Raw genomic sequence first — 25,796 nt, 5'->3', positions numbered from 1 at the left:
CTCCTCAGAAGATCCTCTGGATGCAAAATATTTCTGTTGAATCTGGGGGGTGCTCAAGCACACAGGAGGGAAATCCTCTGAAGGTTAGTAAGTGCTCAGAAAGCACATCCAGCTGCACAGTTCTCCAGAACTGCAAGCAGCTGGAGGCCAGGAGAGCACTCCTAGGAAATATCGTGTGTCTTTCTAATACTATTACTTGAGCATTGGCATTTGGCCACTGTCAGAGACAGACACAGTTTTTCCTGTGTTTTTGTGTCATCCTAAGGGATGTGATTCATCTGATGTAAGTGGTCATCTCAAAATGAGATGATTTTTTAAGTTCAGTGGGTTGATTTTTTTTTTTTGAGGTGCCTGCCTCTCTGCATTGCCTACACACAGCACCTAACACTTCACTGCTGTGTGGGTGAGGGAGAGGAATCCCACCCCTTCTAAGTGTTTTGTAAGAACAGGAGCAAATTGCACACAGAGCTCAGAAAATAACTTATAGCAAAGACTCTGGAGACATCTCTCTTCCAGACTCTCCCTGGCAGTTCTGTTAAAGGCTAAGAGGTGATTTGATTATAGTGTGGCAGTACTTGTAGGTGAGGAGATTTGTTTTCCTGAAAGCCCTTTTAATTTAGCACGAGAAAGTGGGATAGCTGTTTGCTGGAACCTGGTGTGGAACACACTCAAATGGGAAGTAATGACCCCTTTTCTAGAGTGCATGTAAGTAAATATTGAAGCACTTGAGGCTATGAAGGAGTTCCTCTGGTTCAAACAGGAGTGCTCAGTCTGAGCAGGTCACATCCTCTGACCTGGGTTAGGAGGCAAGGCAGGATTTGTTGCCATCCCAGTTTGTTGCAGTCTCTGAAGCACAGACTGGAGCTAAAAGCTCTTGGAACTGAACTCTGGTTGCCTCAGCAGTGTCAGTGGTATCAGCCCCTCTGATCCCAAAACTGTGCAGGTGTAATTGTGAGCGGTTTGTTTTACTGTACCTGAAATGTGCAGCAAATTTCTGCTGGTCGTGAGAGTTGTGAAGTTTAGCACAGCTGCAGTTCCCACCTAAGTCCCATGTACAAAAAAGTTCTGCTACCACTGAGGACATCAAAGTATGTAAGTATGTAAGAAGTACAGAACAGAGGAGCAACTCAGATGGTTAGATTTTTTTTTCTCTGAACTTCAGTGTAGGAAGAAATGCTACTCCTTTTAGTCTCCTGTTCATTTTGGAAGGTAATTAATTGTGCAAGTGATAGCAAACTGTAAACCAGTTCCTTTGACAGGGTTCAAAATCATTTATTAAATGTCTAGTTGTAAAATTTCTGCTTAATTCAGCAGAAGTGGATTTGTCATAAAAATTCATTTGAAAGAAGGCATTGCTTTGTTATTTGCCCACATCTGTCTTCTGGAATCCATATAGTTTGCTCCCAAATCTGCTTTGTTCAGTAAACTCTAAACAAAAATCAAGCATTTCTAAATAAGAGGATGCACTTAAAATTTGCTTTTTGGCACCCTGAGATATCCCTTAAGAGGGTAATACCTGACACCTGATGACAGAGGTGAGGTGACACTTCTGAAATTGTGCTGGGGACTGTCCAAGAGGCAAACCTGTTGTTCTGTCTTTGTTTCCTTTTGCAAGAGAACCCAACTGGAGGTTGATCTTCCACGGACACGAGCAGTTGCACAGTGCTCCTGTGCCGTGTCCTGGTGTGGGAAGGGCTGGTTTGCTCCATGCTGTCTGTTATGGTGGTTTCTAATTTCTGTTGCTAGTGCTCAAGATAAGGGTTCAAGAAGATTTTGGCTGAATTTGAGGCTTTCAGGGGCACTAGAGCCATGTCCTGCAGCTTTTTCTAGACTTCAGTTTGCAAGTCAGTCAAGCACTGGCTGACAGTCCCCATCCAAACAGATTGTCATTGTTCAGTTATTGAACTCCTGCATAATCTTTGCATGAATAGGATTTCTTGTGTGTCCTATAGAATAACCTTTTATATCATTAGTATCTGCAATAATTTTTTCCTTTGCAAAGTGATTCATGTCATCTTGCAGATAGGACAGATATAAAGCATTATTCTGCAGTCCCACAAGAAGCCCTATTCATGGACAGTTTGTGTTGTGGAGCCAGCCCTGTCTCCTCGGGGCTGGGCTTGGTTTCATGGCAGCAATCCCAGTCACAGAACCTTTCTGCAGTGTTTCTCAACTGGGGGCTGTCCCACAGTCAAACTGGAAGGAAGTGGCTGCCTGGAAAGAACCAAGTAGGAAAGTTTCTTGGTGCATTTGGTCTTTTCATTCTACTCCTAAATAGTAGGTTTTAGCCACCCACCAAAAGTCCCAACAAAAGCCCAGTCAAGCTCAGCTTGAGGCCAGGTTCCCAGATCTGGGAACAGGGATCCTCTTAGGTTTTGTCCTCACTAGGTTTACGTGCTGGATCATGTTCAATGGATCCCTCTCAAATAAAGCTGCGAGCTGGGCCTGTGCTACCTGTAAGGATTTGTGCTACTCCAGCCCTGGAAGAACCTGAGCATGTCTCTGCAGACAGTGATAATAAAGCAATTAGTAAATAACCACTGAGGAGACAGCAGTAAAACTGGCTGAAAAGAGGATGTTGGGGTTTTGCTTCTGATTGTTTGATTATTCTCTGACACAGCAGTAAAAGGTGCCGACAACAGAGGCAGGAGGGAGCGATCCTGTGTTGGCCTTGGCAAGTTGGTGTTTGGATTATGCTGGTTTGTGATTGTACCAGAGGAACACAGGCAAAATGGAAAGGGATTAGAGTGCAGCAAGCATTGCATAAACACCTGAAATTATTTGGGAGATAGGAAGTGGAGATGGTGGGAAGAGTGTTCTTGTTGGGCATAGTTGGGAATACAAATTTCAACTGAAAAAAAAGGGGAATCTAGGAGACCTTTTCATTGAAGGACTTGTGGAATAATTGTACAGGTGCAAAAAGCTTCAGTGTTTGAAGGTGGCTTAAAGGATTGGAGAAACTGGCTTAGTCCCAGTGGAAGGGGTGGGTGTGTAGGGAGATTACCCTTGGAGTGATACAGGAGAGGGAGACAGTGAATCTGATACATTTTTACTCTAAGAATAACTTAATCGAGGTGTAATTATTACCCAAATTAGGTATAAACCCAAACTATTCTTTGTTGGTAAAAGGAAGACCAGTCTGTCTGCATGACACAGAGGAGGAAGGAGCCCTGAGGAGGTCCCATGGTTTTTTGGAAGCAATATTAATTCTTCATCAAACCTACTGTCCTGAAGGCCTCTACTTTCTCTAAATATTATTTAACATTTATTTCAGGGAATGCAGAAGGCTTGTTTGCAGTTGATGGATGCTCAGAAAAGAAAAAGCAGCAGACCTCTTACCTTGGATGTGTTAGAGGGAATCTGGGGATCGTTGTGCTTTTTGGAGACCTGGAGCACAGGTTTTCCTGTCTGAACAAAGCCCATTAAGGCATTGGGGAGCCAACAGTGCTGTTTTAAACTGTGGCTCTGGTTCAGCAGAGGGTTTAGCACACGTGGTGGTGAAGCCTGAGAGCAGTGACTGGAGGGTGTGGAGTCTCTCCCTGGGTTTGTGTGGGTGGTGTGAGCACCCCGGGGGCTGAAAACGGTTGTGCTGCTGCCCTTTATCATCCCCTGGCACCTGAGTGAGGGCTGTGGCTGGGGCACACCTTGCACACCTCATACACCTCATAGCTCTGCTCAGCCCTGGGGAGGCCCTCCCCTGCCAGGGGGCTCTGGGGCAGTGCCAGGGGGTGGAGAGGGAGCAGGACAGAACAGGAGGAGCTGAGGAGCAGCACCCGCGGTGTTCGGTGGGCAGGTGGCAGCGTGTTCAGATCCCAGCAGGGCACTGGGAGCAGTTACTGCATCCTGAATCAACTGCTTCAGTGCTTTATATCACCCAAAATGTCCTTGCCTTTGCCTGGGCCGTTGGACAGCGTGGCATTGAGCAGACAGGGCACATCACAAACCCATCAAACACTCTTCAGTCTGTGCCTCTCAGTTTCAGGTTAAGGCTTTACAATGTGAACGTTTAGACTTGTGCTGTGGCCAGTTGTTAATTAGAACAGCCCCAAGCTCTTCAGGCACTTCCCTTCTGTGTGGTGTGTTTGTACAGGCTTACAGCTAAAGGAGGTGGGATGGAACTGCAGGGAGGGCAGTGCTTTCATCAGGTGCAGGGCTGGCCTTTCACACAGGGAAGTATTTACCTTTGAAAAAATCAAAATAAACCCATGCTGTGGTGTGGCTTAGCTGGGATATAATCATGGTTTATGAAATAGATTTCTGTTTGCTCAGGAATAGAGGGTGCTCAGAATTTCGTTGGGGTGTTTTAATTTGAAGCATTAAAGAAAGATGAATCTATGTCTAAATTTCAAGACCCTTAAATCTGAGATTTCATATCTTTTCATCAAAGTTAGACAGCTTTTTCTTTCTGGTGCAGTTCTGACTGATGGTAGGAAATGCAGCTGGAAATGGCTGTGCTAAGTGTGAAACATTCAATTCCTAGTTTTCATAGGCTTAACCTTTATACAAATGTTACTATCCTTGATGTCTACTCCAGTGGACTTATTGTATTAACTGTGCTGCTATTTATGGGTTCTAAGAGGAAGGGAAACAGTTATTCCTCCTTAAAACATTTTGCCATGGTCCCAGAGACCTTGGTGAAAGGCTAATGGAAGCCAGGGTGGCCTTTCCTAAAGGCCCTGCATTCTTAGAGCCATTCAGCTACTTTGCTGCAGGCTGTTTGCAGCTTTTTATAATCCAGAGAGCTTGGAAATCCTGAAAGTGCTTTTCTCTACTGCCCTGCGCCTTATCTTTAGAATCAGAAATTCACAACAGGATCAAAATGTTTTGCTCTGTTAGAATTAAAGGTAGTGTTTGGCTCGGTCTGGGGAGGGGAAAAAAACAAGCCTGAAAAAAATTAGTGAGTGGTTAAAATAGAGCTGTTAAAATGGCAGCACATAGACAGGCTGTGTATAAATATAGGCCAGCTCCTCAGCACTGCTCTTATATGGGAGATGTGAGGGAGGGAAGAACATCAGCCTGCTCTCCCTCTGTGCAGCGGGTGTTGGTGGTGTGCTCTGTGCCACACGTTTGGGAGCAGACAAGGCTGCAGAATCCATGGCAATGATAATGACTCTCACCTTTGTTTCTGTTGCAGGGACCTGCACTGCCAGTGTGAGAGGGGACTCTCAAAGGCACACGTGGATTTTTTGTCTGTACCTGCTGCTTGATTGTCTGCCTTTTACTGACCCACCCGAAAAGAGAGAAGAGGGGTCGAACAAAAACCACTGACTTGTCACTTGTGCCTGAGAACTGGCTGGATTTTATGGCACCTGCTGGAGAGGGCACCTGGACCCTTGGAAATGGAGCAGCTGATGCTGCACCTCTGCTGAGCAAGGCTTTCTGCTTGGAGTACAAGGATCAAGTTGCCTTAAGCCAAACCATATGTAAGTTACCCCAAGTGTCGTAACTGTACCTCCAAAGCCTCTCCAGACTTCTCCAGGCAGGAGCTCCTCACGTAGTTTGGATGTTCCCAATTGACATTTGAATGTTTTCATCCAGCCTGGTGTGGCTGTGAGAGCTGGGGGTGATCTTTTCCCTGGGAAGTTCATGGTGAGTTTTGAAGCCTCGCTTCCCAGCGTGGTCTGTGCCATGGCAGCGACCTACAGGCTGCTGGTGAGCTCTGTGAACTGCTACAGCAGTGTGGTGATAGACCAGCACTCCCAGCACACTGTGCACCACTGCACAGGCACCTGCCAGGTGTTCAGGCACGGGGTGACCTGCATAGTCGCCCACCACAGTGTCTGTGCAGAGCTCAGTGTCCAAGATGCCAACCTGGACCATAAAATTCCTCTTCCTGAAAACGGACTCGCCTTGTCTGGAAATGAGGACTATCACCAAATCCTCCCAAATAACCCAAGGATCAAAAAGGGCTCTTCAGTGCAAGCCTCCAGCAGTTTAAAGGACATTACTGGTGAGGCAATAAACCTTGCCAGTGGTAAAATAAAGGAGTTCTCCTTTGAAAAGCTCAAAAACTCCTCCAGTCATGTGGCCTACAGAAAGGGAAGGAAGGTTCGGTCAGAATCCTTCAGCAGACGATCCTTTGACTTTGACTTGATTTATGGGCACCTCAACAATGATGAGAACTGCCCTCCATGTGGCTTTTTGCAGAGCCCCTCCCCTGTGGAGAAGTGGCAGGAGGGCAGTGATGCTCCAGAAGTCACCGTGAGCCCCGTGACTCCCTTCTGCCCTCATGCCTTCTCCGAAGAAAACTTCATTACCCAGATTTTGGAAAAACACAAGCTAGATGGTTCTTCTGGTGGGGATATCAAGGTGTGCTTGGACATCTTGCTCAAGTGCTCAGAGGATCTGAAGAAGTGCACGGACATAATAAAACATTGCATCAAAAGGAAGTCTGCAGACAGCGTGGGTGGGGGGAACAGCAGCGACCCCCTGCCCAGTTCAGAAATGATATACATGAACCTGATGACCAGGTTTTCTTCCTACCTGAAGAAGCTGCCCTTGGAGGTGAAGCCCCCAGGGCAGAGGGAGGCGAGTGACTGGGCAGAGCTGGTGAGCTGCTTCCATGGCTTGCAGCAGAGCCCCTTCGCCCCGGTGTTCGGGGATGAGCAACCACCCCGCTATGAGGACATTATCCAGCTGCCATCCTCCAGTGCAGGCCCTCTGGCTCTGCCAGGAGATCAGGGGGAGCCGACAAGCACCTCTCAGTCCCTCCCCACAGGTACTGTGGCCTTTACCCCCACCTCCCCTCCCAGTGCCCCCCAGAGCAGTGTGAGAGCTGGGACAGAGGCTCTACCTCAGCCAGCGGCCCCGAGCCCCCCTGACAGCGAGGTGCTGTACATCGAGGAGGAGGCTGATGGGGACAGAACAGCAGGGAAAGGGCAGAGGGCAGAGCACAGAGGGGGCTGGCAGAGTATGGAGCACAGCTCCCAGCGAGCTGCTGGTTCAGATGGACCTGCTGATGCTCAAGCAGAGCGTGCCCAGGTGGGAGATGCCGAGCTCTGCCCCGCTCCCGAGGACACGACTCCTTTAACACCACCCTTGGATTCCGTGCTGCACGGGGCCCAGGCTGGTGTCCCCAAAGGAGCCCAGACGTGCAGTAGGGTGGACAAGGAGGAGATAGACAAACTGCTGCTGGACTTGGAGTGCTTCTCCCAGAAAATGGAGAGCACTTTGAGGGAACCCCCTCGGAAGCAGGGCGAGCCTGCGGGCGTGCAGGTGTTGGGCAGGCAGGGGAGGCAGGTTCCACCTCTGGCTCTGGAGGCCAAAAGTAAACCTGCTGACCCCCCTTCTTCTCTGTCAAAAATCATGGAAACCAATGGTCACAAAATGGAAGAGGACGACAAAGCCTTTTTACTGCGGATCCTGGGAAGCATTGAGGACTTTGCCCAGGAGCTGGTGGAATACCAGACAGGCAAGGGGAGCTTGTCCAAGGAGAAGGAAGTGATGCAGATTCTTCAGGAAACTTTAGCAACTCCTTCACAGTCCCTCCTTGCAGGGAAAAAAAGCCATGCTGGGGCTGCCTGCAGAGACTCTGTTCCAGCCTCAATTCAGCAGGCCCCAGAGGTGATTAAGGTAAGAGAACCGAACTTCTGAGGGGACAGTGAGTAAAACAAACATGGGGAAGTATGGGGAAAAAAAATACATTTGGCTAAGTGATTCATTGTACTTTGGATGCTGCAGTGTGGAATGATGTGTTCAACCTGGCAGAAATGTAGCATTTACTGAAATACAAACAAAAAAAGGAAACTAAAGCCCCATAGCAAACAAAATAGGCCTTGATGGGCAGTTTCACCTTTGAGCTTGAGCCTTTCCTGCTGGTGCTCCTGTAGGCTGGCTGTGGTGTAATTGGGTTCTATATAGTAGAGGGTAGTAATAATTACTTTAATAAGTACTTTACTTCTGGGATCAGGTATTGATTGGGCTGCCTCTCACCGGTTCAGGGAGATCTGAGTGTTCCATCTCTCCCTTTCCCATCTTGGAGCAGGCTTGTCCTCCTCATCACTAGTTCCTAAAGAGGGAGATCCTCCATGGCACAAAGGGCAAATCTAGGAAGGTTTAATTTTCTTTTCCCTGTCCACCATGGAGTCATGGTGGAGTCTGCATGGCTTGTATCTCTCAAATGAGGAGTAGGTTTTCCCAGGAAAAAGGGTCTTTAGAGGGAAGCCAAGGCTGGCTGTCCAGCACTCAGTGTTTTCATTTGGTAACAAGTGCCAGATTTCAAGAGAACTTGTTGCCATTATTCCAAGCATTCATTAAGTGTAGAGAGGACTGTCCAAAGTTTCCAAAATGCACCTTCCACACAGGCACTGAAAGAGTGCCCAGAATATCAGTGAACTTTCACAGCTCCTTCCAGCTGGAGCACAATGTGCATGTTTTGAAAACTGTCCACTTTCCCCCAAATACAGGTATTTGGTACAGTTCTGAAAGGGGATGGGTAGGGTGTGTCTGACCCTAAATGAGAGTGCTGAGATCTTTATAGATGAGGCTAAACCAGTGTTTCTGTTGTTGCTCTGGGCAACTTTGCTCACGGGAAATAGTGGGCATAACCTTGTCTGATATTTCCAGCAAGGGAAAGAGTCTTTTTTTCTCAGGGAGTGTAGAACTAAACAGCTCCAAAAGCTCTGGTGTGATCTCTTGAAATAGCTATTCTTGCCTTGTACATTAATTTACAAAATTTTCTAACTTGTGAACTTTGAACAAAAATGTGTTTGGTAAACTGTGACTGACTTTGTGGCAGATTTTCTTTAACACTTGAAAACTGGATGCACTTAGACTGTCAATGGCTCAGCAGCCTGGTCCCTGGACAGGTTCTGTTCCCTGCTCCCACCTGGCTGTGTGTGTTTGCTCCCAGTCCTGCTGTAGGTTTGCTGTCGTTTCTAGCACAGGTGTGGGTACAAGGCCCTCTGCAGGTGTAGCATCTAGGGAATGCATCCATGCTCCTGGATAAGCCTGGCTGTGGCTGGAGCTCAGTGTGGAGTCTCATTCAGTGTTGCACACGTGTGCCTGGATGAATAACCTACAAAGTATTTGTTGTGTTTTCTTAAGGCCCATAAAACTGTTATCAAATAGTTGTGCACATGCAGAAAGCCCACAGCTCTAACACCATGAACACACAGCACAGCTTTCCTTTTGGAAGGTTGTGACAGATTTAATTATCCCTCAAATCCTAAGCCATGACAAAGGAGCAGGAGAGCCCCTTTGGAGCGGGCTGTGCTCTGGCTCAGCTGGCCTGGCTGTGTTAAATCTGGCCTGACTTATATCAGCAGCAAACTTGCCCTTTATCATAAACCCAATTATGATTCTCCACAGAGAACAATAGGGTTGGTTGCCTCTTCATCTTCAAACCCCAAATATTTAGAAAGTAGGAAATGAATCCTGTCTATCAGTTTTACAGAGCCCATAATGAGGGCACGGGGCTGCCTTGGGGCAGCCAGGAAGCATTGCCTGCTCTGAGAGAGGCCAGCACTTCCCACCCTGAGATCCACTTTTCCCTTGCTTATCTCAAAACCTCCCAGCTGTCTGGTTTGAAATTTCCTGTTCCATGTGCCTGCCTTAAACTGATTTTTGAGTGTGTTGGGTTTGAAATACGCAGTTCAGTGAGGACAGTGCAGTTGTGTGTTAGAGGCCAGCAAACCCCCAGGTGTCTGCCTGTATTTTTGTCTGTAGCTAAGAGGGCAATAAGGATCCTGGGTGCACTGGGAGGTGTGAGGGCAATAGGGGAAACTGCAAGCAGTGAGTGGTGAAGAAGGGGGGGATGGGGCTGTTGGGATGCTCTGAGCTGATCTGCACAAAGGCTGAGTGTTGGGGGGTTGGGAAGGTGAAGGGTGCTGCCTTTTGACTCAAATGTCTTATGCAAAGTCCTTGAAGAAGTCAGTGGTGGCTGTTTCTGACCTTCCCCTCCCTGTGCCCTTGGTCTACCACCTGTCCAGGATGGCTGATTGGACAAAGGAAATTCAGGCAATGCTTGCAGAATATTTGGTGAAAGTACCCTGGAAAAGACTACAAAGAAATGTAGTCCTTCTGTGTTCAGAATCAAGTTTGAGTAGTGCAGGGCTCTGCTCCAAGTTCTGCTCATGTGTTTTATTTTAAGACCGTTGGATAAAGCTGATGAATAATTTTGGGACCAGAGATCAGGACCAGGGTTTGATACAAAGGAACCTCTTGTCTTTTGTCCCTCCTCTGCTGAGTGTCCCTTCTCAAAGGGATTACTTGGTGTGATGAGTCAGAAAGAGCAGTCCTGCTTCCCACTTCTGTCTCCTCCATGCCTCTACTTCCTACTGCACGGTTCCAAATCTTCCTTTGTACTGCCTGTGGTGCTTGTATACGAGGTATAAATTGTTAGGCTTGTTTTCTGCCACACTGACAAGTGGAATTGCTCAGGCTGATGTCAAATGTGTGATCCAGCCCCTGGATCTGGGAGCAGAGGGTTTGCAGTTTGCAGGGTTGAGGAGTGGGTTTGGACCACCCTGGTATGTGTTGGATGGTGGAGCCTTGAGTCAGACTATTCCCTGATTCCATGTTCCCCCTGGGCTGTCTCATCCTGAGTGACTGATGGGGGATGTTGCTGGGGCTCTCAGAAGTGTTCCTGACCCCCCGAAATGTCGTCCTGCATGTTTTTGTATCAAAATGTCTGTTGTGTGCTTAAAACAGGGGCCCTAAGGAGGCTCTGAGTGGAAACAACTGTTTCATAACCATGTGAAGTTTAGGTTGACCTGACAACTTTGTACTTCTGCCCCCTAATAATTCTGTGTGCTTTTGTGTTTTGCAAATTTAGTGCTATGCTTATGAAGGATCTTGTGTGGGTCGATTAATTGTGAGAAATGGCTTCTATAATGTCATAATAACTTTAACTTTGTCCTGAAATGTACATTTATTCTCAATATGCATCCAAAACATAATGTGAAACTTCTGGAAAATCAGCTTTCATCTTACATATGTTACAAATATGTTTTGATTAGATATTGATAATATCTGTCATTTAAGCTATACACACAATCTGCACTCTTCTCAAGCATTAATTATTCATTACTTCTAGACACAAATAGTGAAAAACAATGTTTTTTTTTCTTGTTTGGTAATAATTATTGAAATAAATGCAAATATTAAGTGAATCTTAAAGTAGCTCAGAACGAAAGATGGCAAAGGAATAGAAAATTAAATCAGATTAAATTAAAGAGTAAAAAACCTGGGACCAAACACTTAGGGACATGTTCATATGTGGGCACCTTCTGTAACCAGGGCAGATCCAGCCTCTGCTTGTGTGAGGTTGATTTATGTTGAAGTAACATTTAAAGGTGGGTGAAACAGAACCTGGTGATACATATTGAGTTTTTCAGCCTGGCTGACTCTCAACTGCAGACAAAGTCAGGCTGTTGCTGGAGAAGTTCAGTGTGTTTTGAAAGCAGCTGGAGCTGGAGCTCTGCTCAGCTCTGCAGGGACACTGGGTTGTTGGAGCCAGGCTTTGGGTGCAGCCAGTCCTGGAGTGATTTAATCACCCAGATCTCTTAGGACTAACACCAGCTTCAGGCACAGGTGGGATTCTCTCTGTGCTCTAGAGACCTGTGAAGGGATCTGCCATCTCTCACCTTCGTGCTTTAAACTGGGTCCCAGCAAGGAGGAGTTTGAGTTTGTGGTTCAGCTGGTCTGGCTGTTGAGGTCAGATTTTCCTGGGGGTTTTTGCCCAGTGGACTTTGGAGCTGTTGATACAAGATTCTCTTGCTGTCCACTTCTCACAGTACTGCACATTTATGTCTTTATTTATACCCACCTTGTGTGCTTTGAGGATAGAAGTACCATCCTAGAAACCTGCTATTCCAAGCCACTGGAATTCAGACACAGCCAGCCTTGCCTCTGGATTACTTGTATTTTTCCAGGTTATCTGTGCAAAATCCCCCAAGCTTCCAGACTCCTTTGTGCCTATTTAATTTGTGAATGAAAAGTGATACATCTGTCAAAGGCCGCTGGAGCTGGTCTGGATGAAGCTGGAGGTGAGGGGTTCTTTGGGCTTCATTCCCTCTGCAGTCTGTGAGCAGGGTGAGAGTTCAATTGGAGATGAAGTATTTCATCACTTGCTGCAGATGATTTATGATAAATCACCTCCTGATATGCTGCTGTGTGAGATGTGCAGCACTCCCAGCACATGGAGCCTCCTGGGCTCTTTAGGCATTGCCTTGATGTTTAGAAAAAAGTTGTCCGAGTAAGAAACCCCAAATTTATTCCAAATGTGTTGCATATGGATCTGTGCATCGTTCGCTCAGTCGCAGTGCCAGTTAAAACATTCCTGCCTGCCTTTTGGGTTTGGAGCTCCTTTTTCATTCCCATCCTCATCCTCCTACCCTGTTAGGCTTTGTACTCATTTAGGCTTCATGTTAACCCAGGGCTTTCTACAGGAATCCAGGAAAAAGACACCAGAGGCACATGTCCATTAAAAGGTTTCTGTTTGTGAGGCTCAGTGAGACCTTTTCCTTTCAGATGCAGTATCTTGAGCAAGCCCTCCTAGCTACAAATCAGATGTTGTTCTGTGCTGTTGAACTTGGCTACTTTGCCAGGTTGCTTTCTAAGGTTTTAAAGTCAAGTAGAGAAAGCAGGCCATGGGACTGCGTTCATTTGGTGTGGTAAGAATTGGATTTAGGCCTTTGTCCAGCACCATTCTCAGGACAGGAGAGGGAGAACACGCTTCTAGCAAGCCTGGACAAAGTCTGAGTGAGGGTTTGAAGGCTGCTTGCTCTGAGGTGTGCAGAAGAAGAGCAGACTCTTGTCCCCTGAGTCTTTGCCTTTGCCTCGTCAGAGTTACAGGGAGAGGGAATAAAATGCTGATGCATTTGGTGTCTGTAAGAAAACCTTTACTTAGGAACCACTTTGGAATGCCTGAGCTTGTTATCCAAGATCATCCATAATTGTGTGCTTGCTTGGCATTAAGGAACCAGATGACTTGCTTTTTCCAAGCAAGAAGGAAAAATTGATGTCTTTTGAAAATTGCAGCCTTCGGTCGAGAGTGGGGACCGATGCTGGTCCTCTGCCTCATCACCTCATCAGCAGGACCTCAAACCACGGCCATGCTGCACACAGGGGCCTTGCCTGAGCTGGGTTTAACTCCAGCTGGGTCTGGCTGGTCCAAGCGAGCACCTCGGGTCTCAGCATTGGGACACAAAGTAGGAGCTGTTGGGGGAGATGGTATATTTAGCCACTCCTGCAGTGCAGCTAATTTTAGTGCTCCTGGTGGTGGTGGTGGGAGCTTCCTTTCCCATGTTACCCCTGGCCTATTACAAGCCAAGGACAGATTGTCTGTCATGTAGCCAGCAGGGAAATAGATTCGGTTGTAGATCATGTTTCTCAATTAAAGTATTACAAGAAGGCAGAAGATCCTGATGGTACTGAAAGACACTTTGAATATTGGTTAAAGTAGGGAACTTTGGCTTCAGGAGTGAGATAAAGCCTCTAGATGTTGTCCTTGTGAAGAGAGAGAAGACACAGTATGTTGAAGCCATTTGCCATTTTTTGCCTGTAAAAAATCCAAACCAAGAAAGCAACGTGCTGGTCTTGCCGTGGTCTCCTCCTGGAAAGGGCAACATCTGCTTGGGAGCTGCCCAGAATGATGATCAAGGAGAGTTCTCTGCGGAGGGACCCAGACTTGGGAGGGGAACTGGCTTTCCTTGCCAAGGGCTGTGACTTTGTTCTTCCATCTCGGTTCAAGAGGCGGCTGAAGTCCTTCCAGCAGGCCCAGGTTTGAACGCTTGGCATTTCTTTTTCCTTTTCTTTGCATTTTTTTATTGGATCAGAGGATCAATCTGTGTCCCCTCCAGGCGTGGCTATTTGCAGAAAGTTATTTGCAGCTAGATACCAGCAGGTTTAAAAATAAACCTTCCAGGCTTAGATTGCACAGTTAAAATGTCTTTGTAAACAAGAGGGAAAATTAACAGCAAGGGCAGTGATTTAATGATGGGGAGAGGTAGTGTAAGACTTAATTATTTCCTGTGTTGTTTTTTTTTTTTTAAATACCTCTATGTATGTGATTGCTCTGACTGTTGTTGCATGTGGAAGAACCACAGTGTTCTGGTGTCTGTAGTGGGCTGTGCTCTCAGCTGTACAAATCTGTGCCCAGACCATCCTACCTGGCTTCAGCTTTTGTAATTTTACCATCACAAGGTGCTTCTTTGTGCTGTCCCCTGCTCTCTCTGGGCTGTGGCTGAAGGAGATCATAGATTGTTTAGGCTGGAAAAGACCCCTAAGATCATGGAGGTGTAGCCAAAGAAATGGAAATGGTGCCATGGCTGTATGTTTTTGGTAAATCCCAGCTGCTATACTTGATTCCTGGGACAACAGATTGGAGTAATTTATGCCAGGACACCAAATGGACGTGCAGATTTACAGGGGATCACAGTGTGCTGAAATCAGCCCATCTTGAGCTTCATCTCCATTTAAATAATTGGTGACCCAGTGAGAAGTTAAAAAGTTGAGATGAGGAGTGGTGCAGCTGTTTCCTAAGAAGGAGCCATTAAAATTGCTGCAGAGCACACTGTGGGCCGTGTTTTCATGCTTTCTGGTGACAGGTTAAAGGATGTCTGGAGGTTAATCTCTGGAACGTGTGTTTTTCCCTCCCTGGGGGAGGATTGCATGAGGTAATAACGTGCAGTAATGGCCTGGGCGGGCTGGGAGCAGTTGGGAGCAGACTGACAAGAGCTGCACAGCTGAACCCGCTCTGCAGAGCAGGGCTGACCCCGAGGACATCACCAGGGCAGGCTGTGCAGGGACAGAGAGCTGGGACCTCCCGCTAGACCAGCTGGAAAAACTGACAGGCCTTTGGTCCACGAGCCCCTGGCCTGGTCTAAAGCAGGAGCAGCACCTAAATGCATCAGGAATAAGTGCCTTGTGGCTGCAGATCCAAGGCAAGTGAACTGCTGCAGCTGGAAAATGGCCTTCCTCTTCTTTCTTTCAGTGCCTGTTCCTCCTGCTGCCTCCTCACTGCGTGTCCCCCCTGCCTTGCCCTGGGTTCCACAGGCCTTTCTGTGACCTGGCTTAACTCATAGTGCTGCAGAATATCATCCAGCACCAAAACCAAGTCTATTTTCTGCCTTTCCAAGCGGGTTAAATGGGTTCCCAGGGGGGTCTGGCGAGCTCTGGAGCTGGCACTTGGGACAGGGAATCAGCGAACACCTGGGAGTGCAGGACAGGGATGGGGGCTGTCCCACTTGCAGCAGTGAGATGCTGACTCTTGTGCCTTGTGGGGCTGTACTTGGTGGCTCAGGTTGACCAGAGAGCAGAGGGAACTGGGCTCACTGAGAACACAAACGTGCTCGCAGGTGAAAAGGTACCAGGGTGGTGAGAGGGAGCAGAGCTGAGTGAGGGGTGATCTGTGGAACACGGAGGTGTTGGCCAGGCAGGAAGGGAGGAGCAGGGTTTTGGTAACCCCTGTCTCAAGAGCTGTTCAGTTCTGGTGCTTATTGTTTGCAGGACTATTTATGGCAAGATCAGAGGGCTTCCCATAGCTGGGAGGAAGGGGGGTCTCTGATCCAACATCTCACGTGGAAGAAGAGTATTTCTAACACTGGGTCACATCAGCACTGGCTTTCTCCAAGTCTTGGAAACTCCCCAAGGATAGGGGTTCCCCCACCCCCCTCCAGTGACCTCCTGCAGGCTGTATTACCCTCAGTGTCCTCCAGCCTAACCCTCCCGAGTTGCACTTTATGGCCATTGCCCCTTTTATACCAGGTACCACTACAGAGTTTGGTTCCATCACTGCTGTAACTGCATTTCCAAGAGCTGCAAACCATGCTTGGCCCATCCCTTGGCTTCCCCTCTGCCTGGCCAGAGAGCCACCCCAGCCCCTCAGTCCCTCCTGCCACCCGATCCCGACCCTGCCTGTTGGATTTCCCTCCTGAACATCTCTGGCTGGTTTCTCCCCATCGTTGTTTTTTTTTTTTTGAAGTGAAGGTCCCAAACTGGTCACAGTAATGCAGATGCAGCCCCAGAGGAGATAAGTGCTCGTGTTCTCCTGGCCCTGCTCCTGGTGCAGAGTAGGACATGGTTTGCCCTATTTGTAAGCACCTCCCCTGCAGGCTCCAGCTCAGCCCAGGACACACCATTCCCTCCACAGCCTTCTCTGCAGGGCTGCTGCTCAGCCAGAGGGGTCCCAGCCTGAACTGGTGCTTGGGATCACTGTCCACAGGTGGAGAACTGGGCACCTTCTCTGCTGGAAGTATTTGAACAGTTTGTCAGGGCCTTTGCCCCTGAGGTCCCGCCTGTCACCGTGCCAGCCTCCCCCCAAGGCAAGTGTCATCTGCACCTCAGGACAGGGGAGAATTGCAGGGGGGTTATACCCACCTGTGTCTTCCTTTCTAGGGTAATCTGGATGCACCCTGCCTGTTTTCTCTGTGGTGTTTTCAGGGAAGCATTTGGAGTGTGGGCTGAAGTCCACCGGTCATGGGAAGCCCATGTGCAAGATCCATAGGCACACTTGTCAGTGGAGACAAAATTCCACTGGAAAAGGGCATGAGGAGCTTGATCAAACCTTAGAATTAGCTCTGTGTCTCTTCCCACCTCAATCCTTTTGTGCTTCTGAGTTGCTTAGGTCGAGTTTGTTTTTGTTTTGCTGTGATTGACTTGGTTTCTGCGGGTGAGTTTATGTTTCCGTGTAGAAAAGGTTCTCTGCAGAAATCATTTTCTCACAGCTCTGTGCTGTTTGGAGCCATGTGCAGATGAGCCTTTGTTGTTCTTACTATCCTTAGAAATGGGTAGGAAAGAGGCATCAGGAAGGAGATGGGAAAGGGCTTCAGGGAGGAAAAGGAGGGGAAGGTCTCGGGCCATAGACACAAAGCAGCTCTGGAGAAGTGATGAGCTTTGGGGATGGCCTGTGTCCAGTTACCATCACACTCCAGCAAGGCAGGAACTATGAAAAATGAAAGGAGACATGAAGTCAGCTCTGTGGACTGCGAGAGCCCAGGCTGAGTCACTGTACCCTAGAAAAGAGGATTACAGAATCCCTTTGGAAAAAACAGCAAGAAACTGGTAAATATATTATCTGGGACCCTGGTGGACATCGGGGCCAGGAGGAAGGAGCAGAAAGGATTTGAGCACTTGATGTGCTACTGCTTCCTTCCATGGAGTTCTCTGCTGGGATTGGCACATCCCTGGGAGATGGGCTGGGATGGCAGAGCTTTGGTCTGTGCTTTGTTTTGTAGCTACAATGAGGCTGTAGTTCTGTCTGGTTTATTTATAACACACGTCACTATTTTGGTCTGTCCATAAATAAATTGTATGACTGGCAAAAGATGATATAGCGGATGGACAGATTTTAGTTAAGGTAAATTACACAATGCTATAGAGCAGTGTTTAAAAATGGGCTTTGATTTCACCTTCCTCTTGAGCAAAAAAAAAAAAAAAAGTCTGTTGGCTATTGATAACAAACCTAAAAGATTTATTAAAGTATTTGTAGTTTCCTTTCTTAGTTGTCCTTTCCAAAAATGCACATCCCTGTTGGAGAAGTGTGTTCCACTAAGCAAAGAACATTTAAGGCCTTTTTTTTTTTTTTTTCAGTAAGAAGGTGTTTATTTCCAAGGAATTCCCACAGAATTTACCTCCATACTACTTCCTTATTTTTTTTTCCACGAAAAGTTGTGATTAACTTCCAGTTGTCACCACAGGGGTTCACATCTGGTTATGCCCATCCTAGAGTGTTGACTTGTAAGATTGTTCTGGGGAACAGGATCCTCAAGGGCCAGTTGCTGTTTTCTCTTTGTGTCAGACAGCTCATTTCTTATATAAGAAATATATTCTACCTGTTCCTGAGGTAGAATCTGAAGAGAAGCCATCCCTGAGCAAAGCCTCACCTCGTTTGACTGGGCCTGAGCAGGGGAAGGGAGTCAGGCTCACTGGGAAGGGCAGCTGCAAACCTGCACCGGGTCCTTACTCTGAGGCTTGGCAGAATTCCCTGTATTTCTCCTGGAGATCTCTAACCTTCTGGATTGTGTGGTGGTTGTGGATCAGGAAATTAATGGAGCTTCTGGAGCTGTGGCTTGTGTGAGCTGGTACCAGCTGGTTTCTGGCTTTGGGAGTCCCTGGAGGAGGAGGAATTGCTTTGGGTTTTGGGAGGTGGAGACCTGGGCAGAGGGGATGAGTGGTGTTACAGGACAATCAGCTCTTGTGCCCTATTGGGGTGTATGTGGTGTGCAGAAGAGGAGGAAAATGGCACAGTGCTGCTGTGGTCTGCTTGGGGGATGTCTCTGCCCCTTCCAAGAGAGGAAAAATACGATTTTATCATTCCCTTGTAACGCAAGGGAGGGGGATCTATTGCTGAAGTGAAGTGTCAGAGTCCTTTGAAGGACCGTCTTGGTTTGTGGTAGTTTTTGTTCCAGTTGAGTCATTCCTCCTGGTTCCTCAGGGTGCTGGCAGCCTAGAGTGCCTGTGGGATGCAGAGATCAGGGAGCAATAAACCTGTTTGTGAGAAGGGCCTATTATAGAAGTCAAGTGGCTGCAGTGGCACCTCGGGGTCTGTTCCAGCCCTGCATTGTTTGCTGCTGTGAGGGACCAGCACGAATTTCCCTCTGCTGGGATCCAAAAGAGAGAACTGCTGAGGGAGTTGGTCCTGGCTGGGCAGGGCAGCAGGATGGGAGGGGGTTGGTGAAGGCACAAGTGGTGCTGTGGGACAGTTCTCCAGGTCAGATCCCCCTCCCCAGACACATCCAGCCTGGCTGGGCTTTGCTTCTTTTACTCTGCTGAGGAAAGAGCAGAAGGCAGCCAGGAGAGGGGTGTGTTCCATGATCCCAAAGGGAGCATCCAGCTGAACCCCTGCCACTGCCTCGGGTCACCTGCATTGTCCTGCTGTAGGATAGAGTCACCAGGGCTGGTGCTTCCCCCATCCTACAGCCCTGCTGAGCCCCAGGAACACTTTGGGGCTCAGAGCTGGCCCACTTTGGGCTCCAGCATCGCTCAGGATCAGCCCCAGAGGGGTGCAGTGTGTGAGAGAGCAGGAAAAAGCAAGGAAGATGGGAGGGAGAACAGATGGGGGTGATCAGGCCTGTTCTCCAAAGGTTGAGAGCTACACTTGAGGACTGTTCAGACTCTGAGCACTGGTATTGATAGAAATATTGAAGGCTGAAAGTGAGCTTCAACTTTTCCTGTGTTTTAAGACACGGGAGAGGAAAACTCGGAGTCCCAAACTCCAGGTTAATGTGTTCTGTACAGAGCTGATCCAGAACAGAAGTGTACTTTGGCTGGCATGTGTGCCAGTGTCCCTGCTCCTGAGTGGGACAGCTTTTAGGAAATGAGAGGTCCTCCTTGTTTAAAGAAAGAGCAGTGAAGCAGGGGAGTGAAGAGGAGAAAAGCCTTCCTCGTGGTCTCTGAGGACTGGGTTATAAAGTATTATAAACTGCAGGTAAAAACAGGGCTTGAGGAAGGTTTTACAGTTCTCCACCTTCCTGAGAGCAAACCCATGGTAGGCTGGGGGATCCAGTGTGTGTTAAGAAAAAAGCTCCAAGTTTATGGAAATTAATAAGGCAAAGAGTTTAGTTCATTCATCATATACATTCTTCTGCATTTAGTGATCTCAGACTTGGCTGCTTTATCCTCAAACCGTTTTGTTTGGAAACAGTCAGAATAAACAAACTGAAAGTCGCAGCTGTATTTACTTGACTGTTGCCTTCTGAGCCTTATCACATATGTTGTTACATTAATAATAACTCCTGCAGTGGAACCATTGTGCAATGGGAAAGCCTATTGCCTGTTCCCAAGGAATAGTGTCTTTGTGGGGGAGCAGGGAATTCATCAGCCCTTGGCATTCCAGCAGCTGAATTCTGCTTATACTGTAACTGCTTGTCAAAGTTGAAAAAATATTCCCTCCCATGTCAGAAAAATTCTCTGGTTTAGGATCTTATTGTGTGCTTAAATACAAATCCTGCCTGTGATGAAAAGCATTGATGTAGGGCTGGAACTAGAGATTCATTGGAGATGGGATCCAGGGGGATCACTATATCAGCCATGTGTTTATTACAGACAGGGGAAGACTGATAGGAAAAGACATCCAGGGGTTGCCTAATGGCACTGTGCTGGCTGCTCCTAATTCTGATGGGAAAATTGGTTTCCCAGTGCTTAGTACTTGTAACAAAATCAGGTCTTGGGCTGTAGGAGTTGGGCACATAATGAAGGACTTCCTGAAACTGAGAAAGCAAATCTTTTCTTAATTTGTCTGTGAAGCAGCACTTTGTCAAAGCTAATTGTGTTCCCAAGGGGTAGAAAATGTCCTTGTTGTGAAGGTAACTTTGGTCATACTTGAGGCAAGATGTTTGTGTGGGTGGGTGCTCTATTTCTAAGGGGAAATACTAAAGAGCAGGTCTTGATACTTTGCTGTTTATGGGGCAAAGTGACAACACAGACCAGCATGAGAAGAAATAACCTTGTCCTTGTGTGTGGTGTTGCTGAGTTGCAGAGTGTGTAATCAGTCATAATCCAGAGTTACACATGTCAAATGCACAGCAAGAGCATCAAAGCAGGTGTGACATTCCCTAAATTTGCAGTGTTTCATAAAGCAGGAATTTTTAATGGACTGTTTAAGACATGCATTTTTATCCCTGTGGTGGGTTTAATTTTCTCTAATCCCCGGGAGCACAAGCAGTGTTTTCCTGCTCTGTGTGCCGTGCTGTTAAAAGGTGTTTGTTATTCCTTATCTTTTCAGGTTCAAAGTAAACAAGAGAAGAAGCCTGGAGCTCCCTCCCTAGCCCCCCTGAAGCCCTCAGTTGGCCCTTGCACTCTCCTGCCTGTGAATAAAGCCACCAGCAGTGCCCCCTTGTCCATAAACATTCCACGTTTCTACTTCCCTAAAGGACTTCCCAATGTCTGCACTAACCATGAGGAAATCATTGCCAGGGTTGAAGAGGCCTTTTCAGAGTTTGAAGATGAGAAGGCAAACGTCTGTGAAATGGGGAAAATTGCTAAGGTAACTACTGATGGGCTTGGAGGTCTTTTCCAGCCTTGATGGTTCTGTGGTTCTGTTCTCTGGGATTTTAATTTTTGGGAGAGAAAGAATGAAATGAAAGCAAATCATTTCGCAACTGTTTTAGGGGAAAAAAGATCTATTATCCTTTTGTGCTGAAGTTTTTTGTTTAGATTATAGTAAACAAACTGAGCTCAGTTTGCTGGTTGTCACATTAGATGTATGTGTTCCTCCTTGCTTTGCTTTACAAAATGGTTTTCTCAGATTTTCAGCAAATACAAATGGCATTTTGTTCTTCTGTCCCTCCATAGTTCTGCTCAGAAGGTGGCAGAAACTTCTGTGCCTCCGTGGCTTCAGGTGGTGCCAGCTGCCTTTTTTGGGGCTTTTTGTAGCTGTCCCTCTGGGCTGGGCCTGAGCTGAGGGTGCTGCTGCAGTGCTGTGTGGGAAAGCACTTCCCAACCTCCACCTCCTTGGACACAGAGGAGGGAGATGCTCAGTGAGCCCTCAGCCCCTGAGATGTACATTCAGTGTCCATGACACAGGAGTCCCAGGCTGCTGAGGAGTTCTGGCTCCAGGGAACAGCCCCCAGCACTTGTGTGGGAGCTCAGTGCAGATGGTCCCTGCTATCTCCCTCCCTCTCTCCAGCCGTGGTTTTCAGTGCTGCTGATCTAAAAGTAGCAGTTGTCAGACACATCTTGTCTGTTCAGCCTGCCTTGAGTGCATCTCTGGCACTGTAAGTTGAGCAGTGGTTTTCTTCCCAAGAGCAGCACTTGTTTTCCAAGAAGGAGGGTTTTCCTGAAAGGAGGGACTAGGTTGGTTTTGTTTGTTTTTCGAGGAATCCAGGCACATTATTTGTAAATCTGCTCTGAAAATATAGATAGAAAACCTTCTTTGATTGACCAAAAAAGGTTTGAAACTGGTTTAATGACAAGACAGGCAACTGTGTGGGGCCTGTCATGTTCAAAGCAGGAGGCTGGTGTAGAAGAGATCCCTGTGCCTGGTCGGAGCCAGTTGCACTCCCTGCAAGGCCAGTGTTTTGTGGAAGTTCTGATGCCTGTCTGGAGTCAGGACAGTGGCTGGGAAGGTCTCTGTGGTGGAGAGGAGATGCCTGATGGCGTGAGCAGCTGTTTGGCACCATCCTCAAGCCTGCTTTGCTGAGGCCCTGGGGAGTCCAGAATGCCTGAGCTCTCACTGATGGCCATTCTGAGAGCAGCAGCCTCTGCAGAGCCTGGGTCAGAAGTGCTGTTCAGAGAGTCTTTTTGCTGGAATCAACCTCTTTCCATTTGTTCATTCCCATTTGTGTTACCCTGCTGAGATCCAGCAGTGTTGGGAAAAGAGGCACTGCACTGAAAACCATGGGATGGGAATTACTTCACCTCCAGGCATTTAACCATTGATTGTCTCTCATTAGAACTGAGGTTCCCTGGCTGCCAGTGAGAAGTGAGCCCATAAGGGAATGGGTCAGGTAGGTCTGTGAGGGAGCTGCTGTGAGTGGCAGGAGGTGCCTGTCTCCCTCCATTGCACTTGGTAGGGAATTTTGCTGAACAGCTCAGTCTAAGACAAAGTTTAAGACATTGATAGTCCCTGATCCTTTTCCCAGCCACTTAACAAAGCACCAAGTAGAAAGTTACTGGTGAATTCTCAACCCTGGCACACAGCAGATGGCACACAGGTCAGTCAGAAAGCCACTGCCACCTTATTTCCCTCATGTCAAGCCTCGATGGTGAGTTTGGTGTGTAAACAGGCAGGCTCCTCTTGGGACTGCTCTTGTATTCCTCTTTATCCCTGTGTTTCCTTACAGGTCTGTGGCTGCCCACTCTACTGGAAAGCACCTCTGTTCAGTGCATCAGGAGGAGAGAGGACAGGAGGGGTATCTGTGCACTCCTTTGTGTCCATGTGGAGAAAGTGAGTACAGCAATGCCAAATTCTCCTACTGGAAAAAGAGAGCAGCCTGCCACAGAAGTCTTTTTTTATTTTTTCCCCCTTACTTATTTTCTACCAGAATTTTCAAATCATTGTCTCTTCTTTAAATGGCTGAAAATCTCCATCAGCTTCAGTTTTCTTCCCTGAAACTCTCTGAACACTTGTTTCCATGTGGCATCAACAGACTTGTAAGCAATTGTATAGATGATAAGTTGTTTGGGTCTAACTGGCATATAAAATATCCCAACATGCTCCCCAGGAATATGCCAGCTCTTCTGAGATAGCTGATAGGTGTCAGTGGATTTTGGATGTGTTAATCATGGGCCTCATTGCTGCTACACTGGAGCACCAAGGGAGGGCCATTTGGGAATTGGGAGAGGAGGTGGATGACTGTGTTCCAGGAAGAAGGAATATAAAATAAAGCATCATCATACAAGTGGATACTCTGGGAGCTTTAATAGTTCCCACCTTCCTCAAGCATAAAAATCCATGGAGTTTGACAGTCCCTTGCACATCCCATTGCCAGGGCTGCCCTTGGAAATGAGAGCTCTGGATGTGCTGGGAGTGGAGGTGTGACATGGAACACACTTTCCCCCAGGGCAATTCAGGCTTTAGTCTGCTTTGTGAAACACCTGAACACCATCTCCATCTCCTCTCCAGAGAGAGTTCTAATTTTTTACTTAATGGTTCCTCTTCAGATTCTTGAAGTAGCCTTTAACCTTGAATTCCCAAAGGGAATCATATCATCATATTTCCTATGATGATGTTGTCAAAACAGCTTCTAGTTACCCTGGCAAAAGTGCAAAAATGTGAGGGGTGACTGTGATCGCTACGTTTGTCTTGACACAGACAATTTATTTCCTTCCTTAGGTTCCTCCAATTACTCCTAATTAATCCCTCATGTATGATACCACATATTTTCACTCCTCTGATTTTCACATCCTTCAGATATTTGCAGACTGTGGTCATGTCCCTCTTCTGTATCCTTTTAGCCACCCCTTTTCCAAGCCAAGCTTTCTATGCTTTTCTCACTTGAATTGCTCATTTTAGGAAAACCTTTTTTCCCCTCCTCTTCCCTTTGCCATTTACAAAATCTTTACTGGAAATATGCAAGGCAGAAGAAATGTAATGTTCCTGGTACAGCTGGGCTGAGCTCTGTGAGGACAGGTGTAGCTCTAAAACAGGTATCTTCTGTTGCTGAAGCCTGTTTTCAAGCACCTTAGTAGGTGACCTGGCTTTCAAAATGCTCCATGCTCACTGATCTCCTCAAGTCTATAGTAATTGCTGAATAGAAAATACTCCTGAATGTCAGATCGTTTAGTTTGTGGCTAAAACACGGCCTTGGGATTCTTCTTTGTGTGCCAGATTTTTTTAAGCTAAAACATTTTCTGCAGCTGATTTAGAATGTATCTGTCAGTTGACAGTTGCCATGATATGAATGTGCAGCCAAAGGATTGCTAAATCTAATCTTTCTTTGCTTATTTAAAAAAAAGCCTTTTTTTTTTTTGTAAAGACTGCTTTTTGTAGAGTAAGGAGGCCAGAATTAGCAGGAAACAAGTTCCAGTGACTTCTCTGCAGTTCAGTGTTGTGTTTGTACACTTTCAGGAGAGGGAGGTGGTGACTAATCACAGTAAATAACCAACAGTGCACTTGTATTTTCACAGTTATTAAAGAAACCAGGGTGATTTTCTGAGTAATTTATTGTTTCCCTTATACCATGTGAACAACTAAGTGTTTGATATATCCAGTATTTGGTAAATGTCATGGAGTTGCTCTTTGCATGAGTTTTTCTGTTTGGAGTGAATTAAGTAACTGTGATACCTTTGACCAGCAGTATTTTGCATTAGAAGAAAGCAGAGCCAAGAACTGATGTGTCAGATGCAAACTGTCAACCTAAGGAATGAGTTTGCAGGCTCCTCTGAATCCTGAGTCCTGCTAATGCTTCCCTTGTGCTGCTCTCCATCACTGCAGAGCACAGCAGCCACATGGGCCCAACTAACAAGGGATGTTCTTTGTCCTTCTCAGAAGTGATTTTTGTGGGTGAATATTCAGTTGCTGTGGTTTGGCAATGCCCTCAAATATTGAGCTCTAGGAAAGGGTTGCACTGGGGAGGGTATCTCAGGGCATCCCAGGGGGTTGGTGCTGTTGACTCCACTGAGAGCAGTGAGTGGACAGCATTTGGAAAAGTCAGGTTACTCACTGAGTAGCTGCAGAATCAAAGCAAGAACAGCCTCCAGTAAGAAACCTGGTTTGCCACAGCAGTGTTAAAACATGGAAAAAACCTCCTCTGGGTACCTTGGTGCTGCTGAAAGGTGTTGGAGGGTGTGCTGGTAGTGTGAGGTGAGCTCCTGCCTGACTTGGGGTGTGGGTACTGCCTGAGGGGAGTGCTGGGGCACCTCCTGCTCCACCTGTGCTCTGGGGCTGTGCTGAGGGGCAGGGGCTTGGGGTGACTCCTCACCTCTCCCACAGAGTCCTGCGGAACTGCCACGACGATGCTTCCAGGTTCACATCCCTCCTGGCCAAGCCTGGCTGTGACTACCTACAGCAGGAGGACTTCATCCCACTGCTCCAGGTACGGGGAAGGGCTGGGGACACAGCCACCTTCATTTTGCAGCTTCTTTATTTTCATGTCCTTAAATGTTTACCGAGGGCAAGCAGACCTTTGGTTTGAACAGCGCCTGAGTGGGGTTTATTTTGGAGTGAAAAAGAAATAAGCATTTCAAGTGGGCTCTTTTGCTTAAATGCCACCCAACTGTAAATCTTGCTAAAGGATTGTCAAAGCTTTGTGTGGTTTCTTGTGTCTTGTCAGGATTCATGTTTATCAGTGCCTGGTAACCAGGCTGAAATCTGCCCCACTCAGGTATTGGGGAAAATGCATGGTGCTGTTGATGCTCAAGCACAACATAAATGCATATTAGAAAAGTTGTAGAAGTTGCTTGGCAAGACAGTT

General features: G+C 47.2%; 1 protein-coding gene across 2 annotated transcripts in view; it reads left to right on the top strand.

Annotated features, from left to right (window-relative positions):
* Positions 1–5,134: 5,134 nt before the first annotated feature.
* PPP2R3A (protein phosphatase 2 regulatory subunit B''alpha) overlaps positions 5,135–25,796 on the top strand; it is a 40,684-nt gene continuing 20,022 nt past the window's right edge. The window contains exons 1-4 of one of the 2 annotated variants that reach the window (XM_008923399.2): positions 5,135–7,572; positions 20,666–20,926; positions 22,725–22,828; positions 25,316–25,418. In XM_008923399.2, the coding sequence (XP_008921647.2) occupies positions 5,587–7,572; positions 20,666–20,926; positions 22,725–22,828; positions 25,316–25,418 (2,454 nt within the window). In that variant the 5' untranslated portion in view covers positions 5,135–5,586. Of the gene's footprint in view, positions 7,573–13,303; positions 13,724–20,665; positions 20,927–22,724; positions 22,829–25,315; positions 25,419–25,796 lie in introns of those variants that run through there. The other variant, XM_018080012.1, reaches the window with a different exon arrangement.

Source organism: Manacus vitellinus, unplaced genomic scaffold, assembly GCF_001715985.3.
Source record: "Manacus vitellinus isolate BGI_N305 unplaced genomic scaffold, ASM171598v3 scaffold_49_pilon, whole genome shotgun sequence".
NCBI lineage: Eukaryota > Metazoa > Chordata > Aves > Passeriformes > Pipridae > Manacus > Manacus vitellinus.
The sequence above is the reverse complement of the archived record's forward strand: the minus strand, read 5'-3'. Positions and strand labels throughout refer to the sequence as shown.